At 42.1% G+C, this 20,001-nt stretch overlaps 1 protein-coding gene across 1 annotated transcript in view; it reads left to right on the forward strand.

Annotated features, from left to right (window-relative positions):
• Positions 1–1,372: 1,372 nt before the first annotated feature.
• DDAH1 (dimethylarginine dimethylaminohydrolase 1) overlaps positions 1,373–20,001 on the forward strand; it is a 199,686-nt gene continuing 181,057 nt past the window's right edge. The window contains exon 1 of the mRNA XM_036755116.1: positions 1,373–1,927. Coding sequence (XP_036611011.1) covers positions 1,625–1,927 — 303 coding nt within the window. The 5' untranslated portion in view covers positions 1,373–1,624. The remainder of the gene's footprint in view (positions 1,928–20,001) is intronic.

Here is a 20,001-nt window from a genome sequence, read left to right on the forward strand (position 1 = left end):
TCTGTCTGCCTCAGTTTCTTCATCTGTAAAATGGGGATAATGATGACACCTATCTCCTAGGGTTTCGTGAGGATAAAATGAGATAATATCTGTAAAACACTTTGCAAAACTTAAATTGCTATATTTAAATAGCTATAATGCTAGCTATAATCATTATTGTTATTCCAACCCACTTTTCAAACTAGAAGAATTTTCCTTAATTTTTTTGGTTTGTTTAAGGTCATCTATAATCCACCCTAGCTTTTCATATTGACCTCTGGCTCTAAAGTCAGAGGACCTGGGTTCAAATTTCACCTCTTATAGCACAATAGTATTCCACTGTATTCATATACAACTTTTTTCAGACATTCTTCATTCATAGGTATCCCCTCAATTTCTGATTCTTTGTTAACATATAAAGAGCTGCTATAAATATTTTTGTACGTGTGGGCCCTTTCCCCCTTTTTATGATCTCTTTGGGACACAGATCTAGTAGTGGTATTGCTTTATTGCCCTTTGGTCATAGTTCCAAATTGCTCTCCAGAACTGTTGGATCAGCTCACAACTCTACCAGCAGAATGCCTCCCAAAATCTTCTCTTCTCTGTTAAGCATTCCCATTTCCTTCTCCTAGATATGGAACTGGATCTCTGATTTCACAGATGTAGGAAACTCTTTCTAGGAGGACTCCTACCAAACCAGATGTGCACTTCCTTTGTAAAAGTCTTAGTTGCTTGGGGGACAGATGCTTAAATATCTTGCCCAGGCTCACACCATGACAACCGTGACTGAATTTGGACTTGAACCCAGGTCTTCTAGACTCACAGGACCAGTTTTCTTTCCACATACTCGACCCACTCCCAAGACCAACAAGCATGTTGGAAAGCAAAGTGTGGGGGAGATTTCTTCATGGAAAGGCAGCCAAAGCAACTTTGTGGGAAGGAAAGGTTAGTCTTCACCCCGGGCTATGCATGGCAGGTTTTAGGCAAAGAGGCCCCCTGGGCATACGGGGCACGTGAGGCATTGGCCTTTGCTCCCTGCCTCCACAACGTGAGGCTGGAAAAACAAGCATGCCTATCAGGCCACATCCCTGGCAATAGTTACTCATGGGAAAATAACATTTGCCCCGTGTTGGGGCAGGGAGGGCAGCTGGGGGGTGGGGCACAGGTGAAGTCAGGACAGCGCTTCTCCTGGGTCCCTTCTACTTGTCCCGCTGGTTATCTCCAGGCAGGCCGGGGCTGGACGCAGCCTCTCTCTGAGGCTGCCCCGGTACCCCGCACCCCTCCAACCCCACCCCCCCCCCCTTTCCTTGGCTGCGGCGAAAACCGGGAGCCCTGGAATCCGCACATGGAAACTCCCGTGCGTGGCTCCAGCCCGGAGCACTGGGCATGCTCAGTGAGCCCGGGCAGGTTTTTTGGTCGCGAGCAGGAAGCTTTTTTTTGCACTACATTCATCGACTGCCAGGGGAAGGAGCCGCGGTTACGTGGTCGCCGTTGCCCTTCTCGGGGGGGGCGCCGCCTGTCACCGCACGGCACAACGCAGCGCAGCGCCGCGCCGCGCCCGGCCAGCCCGCCCGCCGGGCCAGCCCTTCCTCACTGCCCGAGCCTCTAGCCTTCCCGGCCCCCGCCGCAGCCGCCGCAGCTGGCCATGGCCGCACTTGGCCACCTCTCCACCTTCGGCCGGGTCACCCACGCCGTGGTGCGGGGACTGCCCGAGTCCCTGTGCCAGCACGCGCTCCGGCGCCAGAAGGGCGACGAGGTGGATTTCGCCCGGGCCGAGCGGGAGCACCAGCTCTACGTGGGGGTGCTCAAGAACAAACTGGGGCTGCAAGTGGTGGAGCTGCCGGCAGACGAGAGCCTGCCCGACTGCGTGTTCGTGGAGGACGTGGCCGTGGTGTGCGAGGAGACAGCCCTCCTCACCAGACCCGGGGCAGTGAGCCGGAGGAAGGAGGTAGGGAGGCGCGCCGGGGGCCGGCAGAGGCTTGGGGTGTGCAGGCAGGGCTGGGCAGAGCTGAGACAGGAGGGAGGTCTTCGCAGGTTGGGGCACCCCTCCTCGAGCGCCCGCCACTTAACAGCGGCATCTGCCCAATATCTGGGAAAAATTGGCTCCCGCACTAGTTAGGAACTTCCCATTTCTGGGAGAGAGTGTATATGAGACAGAAACACACACATACATTGGAGAGAGAAACACACAGAGAAGTTCATTGTCATTATCCCCTATTTGCAAAGGGTTGCATGCTGTTCTGATGCTCAAGATCCTAGAAGTGTTGTTTCTGCTTTCTTGCAGGACTGGGCAGGGTGCGTGAAAACCGCCACACTCCACCCCACCTCCCCCTACCCCACCTTCCACACACATGCATTTTTGTTTGTTTGTTTTGCAGAGAGAGCGAGAGAGAAAAGGAAAAGAAAATATAACTCCCAGCTGTTTGTCAGGGAGAGAAGAGCGGTGTGTGCGGTGTGCTCTAAGGCGTGGCAAGCAGGCAGGCTGGTGGAATGATGGGAGAGGGACTTGAGGGAGATGCTCCCATTTGTCACAATGAAGCAGAGATCAAGTAGCGTCTTGGCTGCTCAGGAGCTGTTTGGGGGCCGAATAAATGGGGGTGCGAGCGTGCTCACTGAGATCTCGGTTACTTTTACAATGCTGGCGAGTGAGTCATGCAGAATGGGAGAGGAGAGTGAATGAATACAGATGGGGAGGGAGGTGTGGGTCTGTTTTGTTGGTTTGGTAAGTGTTGGAATGAATGGAGTATATTTGGAAAGCTGTACTCTCTGTGGGGTGGTTGTGTGTGTGTGTTTCAAAGAGAAATGTTGCCCTCCAAATCTAGCTATTTTTTAGTCTCATTAAAAGCAATTAAGAGATTGTTTTGGTTGTGTGTTAAAGAGATAGTGACTATATAAAAAAGCCACAACAGTATGTCGAAAATTGCAGGGAATGCTTCAAACACAGTATAGGTCAACACCGAGAGACAAATAGGGTGAGATTTGATTTTAAAATGCCATCTGGCCAGGGCTGCACCAGTGCCTACTCACAGCCAAGGCCCAAAGAATTGGTTGCTTTTAGCAGTCAGTAACATGCTAGAAGCTGGATGCTTTCTTTCATATTGGGAGTTTTTGATCTTTATTATTTTCACACATTAGACACATGTTAGAAGTGTTTGGGAACCAAGCTATATTGAGTTTAAACAGGTGCTTCTTGTTTGAGAGAACATTACATATTCTTAGTGAATAAAAACAGTCCATTAATTAATAACCCTCTTCAGCAACCCTTTTCCTCACATTTCAGGGAACAAAAAAGGACATTGGATCTCATTTCTCAACCACTTGTTTTCTATTTTGCCTCCCAACTCTGATTTTATGGAGGTTCCCACTGAATTTTAAGTTGAAAAAAGTTCAGTACTAATGGAAACATTTCTAATGTGCTCTTCGCCAAGAGACAGGGCTTCATGTAGCTTGTGCTTCAGGAGAAAATGGAAACATTTTCAGGAGCTCTTCAGAATAGTGCCTCTTTGATGGTGGCAGTCCATTTTCCCTTCCGGAAATTGTTCTGGTGTACCTGTGATTTCCAGTGACAGTCTTTCCTAAGAAGCAAGTGGTCAATGACCTCCCAAGTGTTGAGCAATACATTGTAAGTTGACTTCATTCTTTCCTGTCTAAGTTTATATACGTGTGTGTATGCACACAGACATATATATATATATACATACATATGCGTGTACATATTTTATATACATATATATCCATTATGACCACACTCATACACAAAGTCACAGTGGATTCACTTTTTATTTTGAGTTGCACATGTCATTAATTCAATTACAGTGGCATTTTCTCCTTCCCTTTATGGGAAGTAAAGCTAATGTTTTGGATCTTCAACCTAATCTAATGTGCCGTGATGCTTCCAGGGTCAGTCAGATGCTTGGAAATGGTCCCTCTTCAGTAAGTACCCTAGAGTAGGGTTCCTGGTGCTAAGGTAGAGACCAACTAGCTAGAATGTGGAATAAAGGCACTGATTAATAATACTCCCAGCTGGCATTTGTTTGTTCCTGTATAGCTAGAAAGTTACAAAGGTAGGTTGCATAAGAATTACTACAACCATTTTAAAGATGAGGAAATGGACTTCTCAGAGAGAAATGGTCTGTGGTCACATAATACCTGGCAGAGCAGGGATTTGATCCTAGGTCTTCGGACTCCTAATCAGAGTGAACTATTCTGTCTCCCCAGTCGATCAGGTGTGTTTCACTGAACAGAGATATTGTTTAAACATTTGCCCCCTGCCTTGCCCCTGGCACCTAAACAGTGTCTTGCAAAGAGTAGTTGTGGGTTTTTGTTAACTAAGAAATGTCTGAACCAGTCCAGCTGCTAGAGAAAAACCAAGGATGATCTCCCCAACCGTCACTAGAAGGCATTTGAGTACAATGTGAATGGAGAACTATTACCTATGTGATTCAGCAACAACCAAAAGTACCATGTTTAAGATGACAAAATAATTCAGGTTACTCAAATTATATGGTTCTACATTAGCCATCTAGGTGACTTGGGGGTGAAGTGGATAGAGAGCTAGGCCTGGAGTCAGAAAGACCTGGGTTCAAATCCAGCCTCAGACTGTGTGACCCTGGGCAAGTCACTTCACTCTGTTTGCCTCAGTTTCCTCATCTGTAAATGAGCTGGAGAAGGAGATGGCAAACCATTCCAGTATCTTTGCCAAGAAAACCCCAAATGGGGTCATAGAGAGTCAGACACAACTGATATGACTGAACAGCAATAACACCACCAACCATAATGCTTCTTCCATATTCATATTTGAACTACCATTCAATATATTCACTGATATTTTAATACAACTGGGATTTACTTCCATCTGAATTTCAGTTTTATGAGTGTAATATCTAAGGCTGCATTTGAACTCAAATGATCTGCATTACGTCTGGGTGACCTTCATTTGGGGAGGCTGATGGTAGCCACCTTCCTTATTTCCTCCTTCCTCTTCCCTCTAAGGAAAGTCCAGTCTCTCCTTCCTCTTCCCTCTGAAGAAAGTCCAATCTTTCAGACTAGTTTGAAAACATTTAGTTGGTTAATAATGGTTAAAAGACAGTGTGGTGGAGTGGATAGAAAGCTGATCTTTAAGCTAGGAAAATCTGGGTTCAGGTCCTGCCTCTGACACATACTAACTGCAACTCTGGACAATCACAAACTCTCGGTGTTCTGGGCAGCTCTCCAAGACTGGCAGTTTTAGAGAATGTACCCATGTACATTGGTGAAGGAAGTTTATATATTGGGGAGTTACTCATGTCAGTGAAATCACAGGTCCAGTCTCTGCCTGTCTGGTGGAGAAGAGGAGTAGTAATTCTTCAATAACTCTTTGACTATTGGTCAGTATATAAATTACTTGAAAACAAGCTAGCATCATGGATATTCACTATCTTCTTTTTAAGGACAAATGCCTATATTATTAGACAGGGATTGGCCCTGTGATTTCATAGGAAACTCCTTCTATCAATGCAGGTTGACACTTTCTATGAAACTTAGTCTTAGATGGCCACCTGAAAAAGAGAAGTGGAATGACTTGCCCAGGGTCACATAGCCATTGTGTGTCAGAGATTCCACTTGAAACCAGTTCTTCCTGGCTCTAAGGCCAGCTTTCTATCCATTACACCACACTGCCTCTTAACCATTATTAACAACAACAAAAATTCTCCAACCTAGTGGGTAGGATTGGATTTTGCTAGAAAAGTAGGAGGTGGAAGTCAATAAGTAGGTTAATTTCCATTTTGATCTTCATTAATTTTACTCCATATTGTAATTACTTGGTAATAGCCATACTTTTGATGATAGAACATTGACAACATTTCAAAAATATTTTTGAAATAGAGCATTTTTAAAGATAGACATATATTCACGCTATTTATTTGCTCCCTCTCTATCATCATTCTGAATGCCAAATCTTTCAAAATAAATATTTAAGATCTGATCTAACACACCAAATTGCATTTCACAAAATCTTTTAAAATCTGTCACTAGTGGTCAGTGAAATTTATCATGCAGGCAAATGATTATTACTATTGTTGTTCATGCCTAGTTCTCCTCTCTCCTTTCTGTACCATCTCTTCCTCTTTCAGCATGTCTTTCACCAAGCAGCCAAATGCCTTTGTGTTGTCTCTTACGCAGTTAGGGTCCTCTGACCTCTGACAAAGACATGCCTGAGAGAATATGGAAGGGCTCGGAGGTTGTCAAAAAATGGAGCTAACTGGCTGACCCTGAGATAGGGATTCTTCACTACAGAGACCCATGTGTCAGACCTTGGACAGCTCACAGCACTGCCCAACCCAGAAGACTCCCCCGAAGACACAGATGATGTAGGGCCTCGCAGAAATATACAGAAAAAGCCACATAAGAATAACTCTTCCCCTCTCCATCTCCTCCCACCACTCAGACAATCAATCTATTAATCAACAGTGATTGAAGCCTACTGTGTGCCCAGCACTGTGCTAAGTGATGGAGAGGTTTTACCTGGCTTACCATCTTTCATTTCTTCAAAGACAGCCTCAGCAATACGAATATTTGCTGCCTGGTGGCCAACCTAGCTTAGCTACTTTAGCTTCCTTGGTGATGAGGAGGGGAGAAGGGGATTTGGGGTGTAGGGGTGAATACTGCGAACCCATTTTCACTCAGATATTAGGGTCTTCATACTGGATTTCTCCTAGGATCATTTTCATTTTTAGGTAGGACATCAAGAGAGGAAAATGTTTGGAGCTAAAGGAGCAGTTTGCTAATTATGGAGTTTTTGGTATCAACAGGGAAAGCGACAGTCTACACTTGACTGGCTCTGGGTTTATTATAAGAAAAGCATTGTTTTGGCCCCATATTATAGATCAGAATGAAATGGTTAGTTTATTAGATGATATAGCCTCTGTCAGTTTTGCATAATTATAACTAATCACCAAATTGAATGTCAGGTAGAAAGGGGATTAGATTTGTTCTGTTGGGATCAGTCAGCATTAAGTGCCTACTCTATGCTGAGTATGCAAATATCTAGAAGGAAGATAGGAACAGCCCTCAAGAGACTTACTTCTTATAAGGGAGATTAAATATGTTCTCAGATAGGAAGCTACAGCATGTATACAAAATAAATACACAGTTTTTTGAAGAGAGGTACTAGAAATTGGAGAAACCTGGAGAATCTTCTTGAAAGATATGGTACTTATAATGAACTTTGAATCAAGGTAGGAGCCCTAAAGGCCTTGCTAATAGCAGTTGGTGAAAGGGAGCTGAAGAGGGGGATTTAATTCAATAATAAGGAAAAAATCCAAACAATTAGAACTGTGCAAAAGTGGAACAGATTGCCTTAGTAGATACTACATTTTTTATCACTAGAAATCTTAAAGTGGAGACTGGGTGACCATTTTGTCAGGTTAGTCGTTAAAGAGATTCCTGCTTCAGGTATAAATTAGATTAGGTGCCCCCTGAAGGCTCTCTCAGTTCTGAGATTGTCAACATTTATTAAGTGCCTACTATGTGCCAGGCACTGTGCTAAGTGTTGAGGGCATGAAGAAAGGGGAAAAATCACCCTGCCCTCAGGGAGCTCACAAGTAACTATGTACAAACAATATATTCACAGAATGGAGACACTATCAGATGCAAGCCACTAAGATTAAGGAAAATTGGGGAAAGGATTATTGCAGAAATAGACATGTTAGCTGATACTTGGAAGAAGCCAGAGAAGCTAGGAGAAAGAGATGAAGAGAAAGAGACTGAATTCCAAGAATGGGGAACAGCCAGAGAAAATGCCTGGTGGCAGGAAATAGAAAGTGTAATTTGAGAAATAGTAAGGCAGTCAGTGTTACTGGTTTAAAGAGTACTTGGGAGTGGTGGGGATTGGAGTGAAGAGGGTGTTAAGGTGTAAGGAGACTGGAAAGTTAGGAAGGGACCAGGTTATATGGGGCTTTAAAAGCCAAGCAGGATTTCATATTCGATCCTAGAAGTAGTTAATCACATGAATCCTACTTAAGACATTAATGAAATCCATCCTGACTCAGCTATTACCTTTTTTTTTCCCTTTTAAGGATAAGTTGAATTTTAAAAGTAAAATGGGCACACACAAAATTCCCCAAACTTCTGTTTAAGTCCAATATGGGAAAACTTCTTGAAAAACTTAATTAGAAATTATTCTGACTCAAGTGAAGCTGTAGAGTGAATGTGCTGGAGGCTATTCATATGGCAACAAATGATGATATCTTGGCACAGAGTTCCCTCCAACTAGTCCCAGCAACTGCTCCCATTGTGTGGTTACACTCTTGGCTCTTGAGAATAGCTTCAGCAAGAAATGGTTGGGGCAGGGAGGGGGGAGTTGGATGTTATTAAGACAGGGTACATCTAATAATGTAATTTGTCTACATGGAGTTGATTATGGGAGCCTGGAAATTAAAGAGCAAAATGATGAGGACAAAGTAATTGTTATCAGATATCATTGACTCAAATGGGACTTTTTGGCAAAGAGGTTTTTTATGGAAAGTTTCATGGGCACACAAAGAATGGTGGGATAGATTCTCTGCTTTTGCCCAGGGAAATGGCTTTTTCACATCTTTGGTTGCTGCAGAGTTCAGATTTCTTTTGTATTAGTTTTGATTACTATGGTGCTAGTTATCCACCCATTAGTAGAAACCACAACCCCATAAAAGTCCACTTAGGACATTTGAATAAATGAAAGTTTAGCTTCCAAAGCTTTTCTGTCAGGTAAATTATTCATGGCCTCTTATGAACCTGAATGTTAATATGGAAATATGTTTTTAAAATGAGTGTGGATATAGTTTTATTGGGCTTTTTTTTTACCATTAAAACAGTATCAGCCTCTGAAAGCTTCTTCTCCTCTATATCTGTGTGCTGTTGCATTTATTAAAAAACAACAGTAATACAGCTCAGTGACCTGAGAATACCCCCATATCAGGCTCTACCATACCTGTTGGGCAAAATGACATGCCTAGCCTTGGATACTTTGACTCTCCACCAACCAATTCTTCAGGCCAACTTTATAGGCAATCTCTTTCCATCCAAATAGACATCACAGTAGCAACCTCAAATAAGAAATTCTATTTAAAGGGATGTGTGTATAGTGACAGTCTGGTTCACTTTGTCATTGTCAAAAAATTTAATATTGCACTTCGTCTGCTTGAAGCCAAATCCTGAAGGAGCAGGAATGCCTTATACGAGGGAATCTGGTTCTTCTGTTTAGATCATTTAAGCAGTGATGACAAAGAGCCTCAGCAGCACAGGGGAGCGTTTTGATGGATCTCATTGTTGTGGGTGCTCCCCCCAGCAGTACAGATCTCAACCTGCCCATGCCCTCTCGTTCTGCTTGCCACAAACATAAATAAGCATACTGTAAAGCTTGCTGAAACATGACAGACAGCATGACATGGAGGGAAAAACGGCACTGCTCGAAGACAAGATGGAGGAGGGATGGGTAGATAGCAGTTCATCTGAGTGGGGATGGGATGGTGGTTAATGGGCTCTAAACAAAATATCAGTCAAGACTGGGATACAGAAGCCAGGAAAGCAATCCAGCAGCCTCAAGAGAGGCCAGGTATCTAGAAATGGGAAAGTGATAATCATATGGGACTCTACCCTGGTCAGACCTCTCCTGGAGTATTTTGTTCAGTTCACTTCTTGGTGCTATGAGAGACAATGTTGAGCAGTGGAGACAGAGCTAGCCTTGAAGTCAAGAAGGCTTGGGTTTGAGCCCTGCCTCTGACTCATCCTAGGAAAGTAATTTAACCTCTGTTCTAGGCAGCTCTCATGACAATAAGATGCAGAGGTGGTGCCAACTTGCATTGTACAGGGAGTTTTCTCATCTGGAAATCCCCCATATTAATAAAATCATAGATCCAGTCCCTATCCCTCTACTTAACTGGGTGCCACATTTCATGAAGAGTCTGATAAGCTGAAAAGTATCCAGAGAAAGTTAATCTACATAGTGAAGAGCTTCAGGGTCATGCTGTTTGAGCGTCAGTTGAAGGAGCTAGGAATATTCAGCTTAGGGAAGAGAAGCATGTTAGCTCTCTTCAAGCAATGGAAGAAGGTCCGACGTGTGGAAAATGGATAAAGTTTGTTCTTGATGCCAGAAGACAGAAGTGGGAATGATAGGTGGAACAGTCGAATGGCTCAGCGGATCCAACCTATGACACTTCTGCAGGACTCACATGACTATGGACGAGTCACTATCACTAAAGGTCTCTGTTTTCTTATCTGTAAAATGGAGAGGTCGGACTCGAGGGCTTCTGAGTTCTCACCTAGCTCCGAATCTGTGATCTTGAACTGCTGGACCTGAATTTAGTTTTGATGTAACGTATTTGTTATCGCTGTTCAGTTGTTTCAGTTGTGTCCTTCGTGACCCCATTAGGAGTTTTCTTTGCAAAGATACCAGAGTGGTGTGCCGTTTCCTTCTCCAGCTCATTTTACAGATGAGGAAACTGCGGCAAACAGGGTTATGGGACTTGCCCAGGGTCACACAGCTAGTAAGTACCTGAGGCCAGATTTGAACTTGGGTCTTCCTGACTCCTGGCACTTTATCCACTGCTCCACCTAGCTTCCCCTGACATAAGGACAGCCATCCTAACAAAGAACCTCCCCAAGAATAAAATGGATTTCCTCGGAAAGTAGTGAGTTTTTCGTCACTGTACGCCTTCCAGCAAAGGCCGGATGACTGCTTATCAAGAATGTTGAAGAGAGGATCCTCTTTCATGTACGGGTTGGGCTGCATGGCCTCTTGACTTCCTCCCAAACCTGAGATACTATGAAAAACTCACAGTAACTTTCCAGCTCACTGACATTACAGAATGTCCCTCATGTAACAAAACATGTCCATTTCTTGCTGATATCACAAAGCTACAAATTAAAAGGAACACAATTTCTGAGCTGCTCTCCTTGTGATACCATTTCATCTGGATTGGCTTGTGGGAATAAACACATTTTAATGAAAGTCTTCATGTTGAAGCTGCCTGACTTTCATAGGTATAAATAAACGTATAACCTCTTGTGGACATTTCGTTAAAATGTATTCTGTACTTAATACGTTTTTGCGTGTTCTTAATTGCTCAGGAAATGTGGAAGCTTCAAAGTGCTTATAGAATGATGTACCAGGGAGACATCCGAATATGCCATAGAAAATGACTGTATTTTTAAAGACCAAGTGAAAGCCTAGCAGTTGATAGAGTGGCCTGGGTCATACTAAATTGGTAAATGTTGCTCCTTAGATATAAGGAGGATTCCCTGTACAAGTGGATAAGGCAGATGCCTTGGATTAAAGCAACTTAATACAACATTTATTCAGTACCTAGTATCGTTAGACTGCTGTGCTAGGATCCAGGGGATATTTAAAGATCACAGACTGATGGATCATAGATGACACCTGGCAGGGAACTCAGAGGTCCTCTAGTGACACCTCAAAGGGGTCAAACTCACCACCTAGAACCTTCAAATTGTTTTTTGCTGCCCAACCAGATTAAAACGCAATGGGGAAATGTCTAACAAAAATAAACAAAAATACAGTAGAACATAGATAATGTTAATTTGTGGCTTTTTCAAGTAAAATATGGATCACCATTTCTATTTGAGTTTGACCACTGATATTGTCCAGTCCTACATTTTATAATTGGAAAAACTGAGGTCCTGGAAGGACAAGGGATTTGTTAAAATTTGAATTCAGGTCCTATGACTCCTGGTCTAACAGTCTTTCCACTTTTTCAAATTAATAGTCACTAGCATATCCCCACTCTCATTAAGGTTACATATGGGTTGAGAGGGCACAATGTACAAATAGCTAATGCAAAATTTAACACGGTAAGTCCAAAAGAAAGGTATAAAATGGGGGCTTAGTGAGGTCCAAGGAAGGAAAGGTATTTTCCAATTGGGAAAAATCTGGGAAGACCTCATGGAAAATGGAGTAAGTACAGCTAGGGTCTTATTAGTGTAGTAAGTACAACTAGGTCCCCATTAGTGTCAATAATGAATCTCCTGAAGTGGTCCAATGTATTCAAATTTGCATGATCTGAAGTTATAATTATGTAAAGTATGGTAATTGGTTCCAGCCCAATGGAAATAGGTAGAATAATGTTACCACTTCATGTGGCATTCATTATTCGCTAGGTGTTGAAGGATAGATAGGATGTCAGAAAGCAGAGATGGAGGTTTAGCATGGAAGGGAGCGGTATTCTACAGCTATGAAGGTACAGGGGAAGAAAAATAGGGAATGAGGATGAGAATGACAACTAGTCCAGTTTCCTGGAGTGCAGAATTCCAAATAGGGAAGAGTGTGAGATGAGGGTGAAAAGACAGAGGTATGAGATCCTAAAGGGCCTTGAATGTATTGTCAAGGAGTCTAGATTTTATTCTGTAGACAAAAGAGAGCAGACTCCACTGTAATCTTAGATTCCCTGTGAAGTTTAGATTCCCTTCATGGTTTCTTGTGGCCCATAACCAGCAGGCTATTCTAGAGAAACATCTGTATTATGTGTTCTGGAGTTATGAAGATCCCCCATTCCCAACCCCATACTTCTCCTTTACTCTCTCACTCCACAAGGCCCCGGTGTCATCTAATGTCAAATCAACCATCTTGAACTACATCACAGTACATGGAGGTAGCTGAGTTTGCTGGGGACACCTAGATAAAATGGGAGCTAGAGAGCCCTGTAGAGTGCCTTGAAAACCTTAAAGGTCAGATAAGTGTCACCTTAATTAACCCATGCCAAGATGATTTTTTGTTTTGTCGTCATTTCTCAAATATTCATGCTAATAGTGGGTAATCCAAAAATACTTTCCATTGGCCTTCAAAATGTGTGTTCCTATTTATATTGGGCTAGAAACATAAATGATTCTCTGGGATTTCGTATTTCAAACAAAAATGAAGTAAATCAGGCTGTAAAGACATAACTAGGAAAAACTGAAGTGTCTTGTTAGATGATTTTCTTGAATCTCCATACTGGAGATAGTGATATGATCACCTCCCCAACTGATGAAAAGCACCACCCTTAACTGAGCTTCCATTTCTCTTTGTATTCGTAATTTTCCCTTGACATATATTGGAGATGATAATTAAGTTTTTTGGTATGAAAGGATTCTAGTTCTCTGGCTACATAAAGAGAGGAGCAAAGGGGGAATTATTGGAGCAGTGGATAGAGTGCTGGATTTGCAATCAAGAAAGATTTTCATTCTCATCTTTCCCCAGTCACTTAACCTCTCCAAGACTCTTTTGTAAAATGGGAACCTTGCTCACAGGTTGTCGTGAGAACCAAATGAGATAACAAATGTAAAGCTTTTTGCAAATCTTAGAGTGATGTGTAAATGCCAGCTACAAAATAGTGGGTTATATCAATAAATGACTTTATCGCTTAGCCATACTCCTGTGCTTCATCTTTGCATGAAGGTGAATGTGGGCTCTTGAAACCTAAGCCAGAGGAGTATAATAAGTTCAAGCCGGATCTAACCAGCTGTAAAGGTGAGTATGGGCCTGTCAAAAACAATCCAAAAAGCACTCATTAAAAACTTAGTGTGCAAGGTACTATGACAGGCATGGAATTCAAAGACAAAAAGAAAACAGCCTTACCCTCTATAAGCTTATATTCTACTAGTTAGATATACCTTGTAAACAGATAAATAGGGAAATCAGTGCCTGGCACACAGTAAGGAAATAGAAGGGATGAGAACAAATATTTATTACGGGCTGGGCACCGTGTTAAGTTATTATTATCCCCATTTTACAGATGTGACATTACCTCTAGTAAGTGCTTAATAAAGGGTGGTAGACTATTAGAGAACTGAGAGAGCTTAAAATGCTATTTGACTATGGGAGCAGTAGCAATTCAAAAGATCAGGAAAGGCTTCCTATAGAAGGTGGTGTATGAGTTGACTCTCTGCGGAAGTCAGGGAGTCCAAGATTATCTGTTCTCCTAGGACTGTCTTAGCAACGTGTGGGGATAATGGCCACCAGAGGGCTGGCTATTAGGTATTGATTTTTTATCAGCTGCATGATTCAGGAAGTCCATCTTAGAGACACTATGTTCCCCATCAGTAGAGAGTACCCACTTAAATGAAATCAGGAATCTCTGAAACATTGACATAATTTTAAATCCTATTAATGGTAACAGGAAATTTATCTTTGCTCAAGATATTCTCCCCACAGATTTCTGCATCAATTTGGAAAGGTCCAGATTAGCCACTTACAGATGTTATTACCTCCTAGGTATTGCCACCTACCTGTCTTATTGGCATCTCAAACAGAATTCATTTTACTTCCCACCACAAATGCATCCCTGACCCAAACTCCCTTTTTCCTGTTGACAGCACCCCCATTCTGCTAGTAACTCAAATTCACAACCTTGGAGTCACCCTGGCCTCTTACCTCTCCCCTACCCAGTATCCAATCAATTGCTGTCTCGCACCTCTCCCATCTATCCTGGTTTCTCTGCTCATACAACTTCCTCTCTAGTTCTCATCTTTACCTGCACTATTATAAGGGTCACCTCATTGATCTGCTTCTATGTAGTCTATCCTCTGTCTCCAATCCATCTTTCATCCTGCTGCCAAATTCATATTCTTAGAACACGGGTCTGACCGTGTCACATCCTCATTAAAAATTCTTCAGTATCTCCTTATTGCCTCTAAAATAATATACAAGGGGGCAGCTAGGTGGCACAGTGAGTAGAGCATGGACCCTAGAGTCAAGAGGACCTCAGTTCAAATCTGGCCTCAGACACTTGACACACTTACGAGATATGTGACCTTGGGCAAGTCACTTAACCCCAATTGCCCTGCCTTCCCCCCTCCAAAAAAACAAAAAAAAATATCCAAGATCCTCAGTCTGACATTTGAAGCCCACCACAATCTGGCTTCCTCCTATCCATCTAGTCTTATTTCATATTCTTTGCTTGTCAGGCTGACCTGTACAGGCGATAACAAATTTCAGAGTGACATATTCTTATAATATTTCTAATATAAACAGAATCATAAAGATAGGTTTAAATTATTTCTAGGTTCTCAACATTTCCATCAGTGTTACATAGATGATATTTTCTGTAAATAAGCACCAGTAGCCTAAATAATAATCCTATTTTTGTAAAACTTTAAGATTTACACAGTATTATACAGAGAAAAGGTTGCTATTGCAGTATGCATTTTCAATTTTTGCTGTCTTCACTAACTTTGACTTTTCCACAGACATTCCTTTCTTGACTTGCCTGATTTCTTTTGTGTGATACCTTTATTAATTTACAGGCCTGGCTATTTCCTGTTTTGTTTTTCAGTAGAGCAGACCATTTTTTTTGAGAAGAAGCTAAATAAGGAAAGTTTCGCTTTCAAAATGTAGCTTAATTTTGGGGGTTAACTGTCTGCAAATAGAGTTGTTAGCATAGTTAAATGTAAGAAGAATTTTATAAAACTTCTTTTGTGGGTTTACTTTAGTAATAAAGATAACAGTAGCTGGCATTTATATAATACTCAAAGTTTTGTGAAGCACGTTAGAAATGTGATCTCCTTTTATTCTGTCAGCAACCCTGGGAGGTAGGTGCCATAATATCCCTGTGTTACAGATGAGGAACTGAGGCCAGATGACTTGCCCTGGATCGCACAGTGAGTAAGCATATGAGGCCATATTCAAACTCAGATCTTTCCTGATTCCGTGTCCAGTCCTATACCCATTGAGCCACCTGGTTGCCTCCAAAAATACTTCAAAAGACACATGATTTCATTCACTGGTCAGTCAATCCCCATATGTTTATTAAGTGCCTAATAGATAGACAAAACATTTACTAAACACTATGTGCCCAGGACTGTGCTAAGTGTTGGGAATACAGATGCAAGAAAAAAAAGCAACCCCTTTCCTCAAGGTGGAAGATGATACCTAAAGTGAGTGGAGAGGTGCATAGAATTTGGCCAGGCACCATTCTAGGTGCTGGAGATAGACAAAAATGAAATAATCCTTTCCTTCAAGGAAACCTGCATTCTGTATGGGGGAATATAACATAGAAATGTATCAGTATATGCAAAATAGATATAAGGTCCTTTTTTAGGGGGAGACACTAGCAGCTTATAGAATCAGTAAAGCCTTGAACAAGGCAGCCTTTGAGAACATCTTTAAAGGAAACCAGAAATTCTAAGAAGTAGAGGTGAAGATGGAGTGCATTACAGGCAAGGGAGTACAGCCTGGGTAAAGGCATGCAGATGGGAGATGAACTGTTGTGTGTGAGAAGCAGCAAGAAGATTGGATGTGAATGAATGGGAGATGTGGGTATGTTCCTTCCCCTGGCCCCAAATGAGACCTCCCCATGTCTTAATTGATAATACTCATGAGTTACTTTAAGGGAAAAAAATCTATCATTCAGTAGGATGAAGCTCTTCCGATTTACATAGGTCAGTTCTTAAATGACAGGTACATAATCTATCAATAGATCTGTCTTCAAAGTTGTTCCCACTTAGTTGGTTATGCCAGCGGTGGCAATTGATAACCATAGCCTAAAAGACCTTAAAGGACAGCTAGGTAGGGCAGTGGATACAGGGCTGGGTGTGGAGTCAGGAAGACTCATCTTCATGAATTCAAATCTGATGCTTATTAGCTGTATGGCCCTGGGTGAGTCACTTAACCCTGTTTGCCTCAGTTTGCTCATCTGTAAAATAAGCTGGAAAAGGAAATGGCAAGCCAGTCTAGGATCTTTGCTAAGAAAACCCCAAATGGGGTCACAAAGAGTTAGACGTGACTGAAACAACTGAACAACAACAACACAACAACCTAGAGCTACCCTTCAGCCATGATAAGGTATTAAGGAGGAATTGTAGTGGAGACTTGTGAGAGTGGGTATACTATAGAACATTTCTAATAGTAATTTTCACCTAAGCCAGACCTGGACATTTTTAGCCTAGAAGGATTGTCATTTGAAAAAGCTATGAAATGAGAGAATCAAATTAAATGACAAAATGAGTAGATGATCGTGGAAGAAAAGAACACCAACTTCATCTCCTAATTATGTTCTCTACTGCATGGAAATAACAAACTTTTTAGGAAGAAAATGACAGACAGCAAATAAACAGAGTTTTAGCTTTATGACTCATTTTCAATTTATGATTTATGACAAACATATTTTTCTAATTAAAGAGTCCTTTGGTAGATAAGCTCAATCCTGGCTCCTCTGTCTAAGGTGTCAAACTGTTTTCATGCATATATATATATATATATATATTTTTTTTTTTTTTCTAACTCTGTTAACTCTACCCTGACCCCCTCAGTAGGCCCTCTACCCACCATTCCAGCACAGTTAACCCTCACAAGCAGAACGGAACTTGGAGGCAGAAAGACTTCTCACCCTTCACAGACACTGTGGGCAAGTTATTTAGCCTAAGACAATAGGTTACAAAGAGGTTACAGGATCTAATCTGTTCCCACAGTAGGAATTCCTACACCTATTATAACTCTTCATCCATGTAGGCTTGGCAGTCCCCCAAAGAATAGCCTTGTGATACTGCAACCATGCAGGGAAATGTGACCCCTGAGTGGTAGAAGGAGAGAAAGGTGGGAGGAGGTACAGACTCTGAATGGCAGGTAGGAGACCTTCCTAAAGCAATAGGTATTTGCGGTTAGCCAGCAACCCATCATGCCCTTGATTCCCAATGACTATACCCTCATAGGCTCATGAGAGGACTTCTTGGGTGAAATGATTCTCTCGTTGCTTGAGCTGAGACTTCACCTTGCTCTCAAATCACAGAGCCCATTTACTCTTGTGTAGTCTGTCTCCTACCTAAACTAATCTGTATCACTTCTCCATGGTTTCTCTTTTACTATTTGCTTTGATATTGTATGTTTGCATGGTTGTCTTTAATGTAATAAATGCTTGGTGGGAGGGGAAATAAGTTGGATGAGAGTAAGCTTCCAGATCTGGAACCAGACTACTTCCTACCCAGAGTGACCAGGGAAAATGCTACAAAGCAACATACTCCTAGAACACAAATATCTGATTTGTCAAGTGAACAAACATTTTTAAAGTACTTAATCTTAGTATGTGCCAGGCCCAGTGCTAAGTGCTGGGAATGCAAATATAAGGAGAAAAAACCAGTCCCTCCCCTCAGGGTGCTTACATTCTAACACAATTAGTAAACAAGAGCTGAAAATGGGGGAAAGAGAGACATGAGAATTCTGGAGAGTCAGGAAGAAAAGCTGGCAAAGGAGTGAAAGAGTGAGCGTGGCTGACTTGGGCACATGTGCCAAATGAACATTTTGGGAGGAACTCCCCAATGGGAAGAGGGGACTGGACAGGTGAAGTAATCTTTCAGAGCCAGAAGGCTAATACTTCTCTTGAAGACAAGAGAGCAAAAAACTTGGTTGCCTGCTTTTAGCTCTTTTCCTGTTCTCCACAAAGGTGCAAATCCTGGGGGTGTGGGAGAGTCAGTCTAGGTGGTATCTATCTGCAGATCACTTTAATATGCACCCTGGGTCCCTGTGGTCCCATTCAATCTGTTTTGCCATGAAATCTCAAGTCCTAGGAATGTTAATATGTGTGAAGTACCTTATGCCCAGGTATGGGAGGGAGCAGATACAAACCTCAACAAGATATTTGTCCCTGTCCTCAAGGAGCTTAGAATGTGGTATTTAAAAAAAAAAACTATTTAAAACGTAACTTTTGCTGGTATGTTCTAAAGAGTCAAGGGAAATCCTGTGAATTCTTGATTATATTGAAAATGTTGTGAACCTGACAGTTTTAAGATTAAGAAGAGGAAACACAGCCTCCCACAGGAACCTGTTACCTGTACTATTTTGGGCTTCTGCCTTTCTACAATAGATATTTTACATGCCACCTACTTCCCCATGTACTGTCTCTGTGTTCTGAGGAAGGGGGACTAAGGAAGCTTCGATGATGCTTGGCTAAAAAAATTTCTTGGCAGGGCACAGGTGGAGGCAGACTTCCTGGTCACCACCATCAAGTGTGCTTGAGGAGTGACTGTCAGGAAGGCTGGTGGTAAGTGGAGAAATGGGACCAAGAACACTTTCTAATTCTGAGAATCTCAGGTTTAAGGGATGTGGTAGTCTTTTAAGAAGACAAGATGAGTAGTTTTATCACATGTATTATTGTCCTGTCATTCTCAGATCATAGAATATCAGTCGACAGGGCTCCTTGGTAACAATTACTTCATGGAATCACAGCATTTTTGTGTTCCAAGGGACCTAGGTGGCCATTTAGTCTCATCCATATGTGAGCAAGAATCCCCACTACAGTATATACCTGGTAATTGGTCATTTAGCCTCTGCTTGAAGACTTCCAACAAGGGGAAACCCTCTGTCTTGCTATACAGACGGTTCCACTTATGGATAACTCTAATAATTAGGAGGTTTTTCCTGACATCATTCTTAAATTCACCTCTTTGCAACTTTAATCCACTGCTCCAGGTTTTGATGGGGGTGGGAGGCATTTACCTAGCACCTATGATGTAGAAGAACAAATGTAATCCAAGTTTCACATAATAGCCCTTCAGATACTTGAAAAACAGCTATCATATTCCCCTTTCCTCCTCTGATTTTCCAGGCTAAACATCCCTAGTTCTTTCATCCTTACTTTATGGAATGTACTAAAGGCTTTAACAGTCCTGGTTGTTCTCTCCTTTCGAAGTTCTTTAACCCATCAATATCCTTTCTAAACAGTGGCACCCAGAACTTGACTGAACATTCCAGATGTGGTCTGACCAGGGCACAGGTCAGAGGAACCATCTCCTCCTTCTTTCTAGAGATTATTCTTCTCTTAATGCTCTGCAAGGTCAAATGACTTTTGTTGTAAGTCATAATATACATTTGTCTCAACGAACTTGCAGTCCATTAATCAGCAAACATTTGCTATTGTGCTGGTCCCTGTGCATGCAAGTGCAGGATGGTGTCTATTCCTTCAGAGAGCTGACATTCTACTAGAGAGATTCACCATGTTCACAGATGAATAAATATAGGAAATATACACAATAAATACACAGTGACTTGAGTGAAGGGACCTCAACAACTGGCAGAAT

This window comes from Trichosurus vulpecula, chromosome 4 (genome assembly GCF_011100635.1).
Source record: "Trichosurus vulpecula isolate mTriVul1 chromosome 4, mTriVul1.pri, whole genome shotgun sequence".
NCBI classification, from domain to species: domain Eukaryota; kingdom Metazoa; phylum Chordata; class Mammalia; order Diprotodontia; family Phalangeridae; genus Trichosurus; species Trichosurus vulpecula.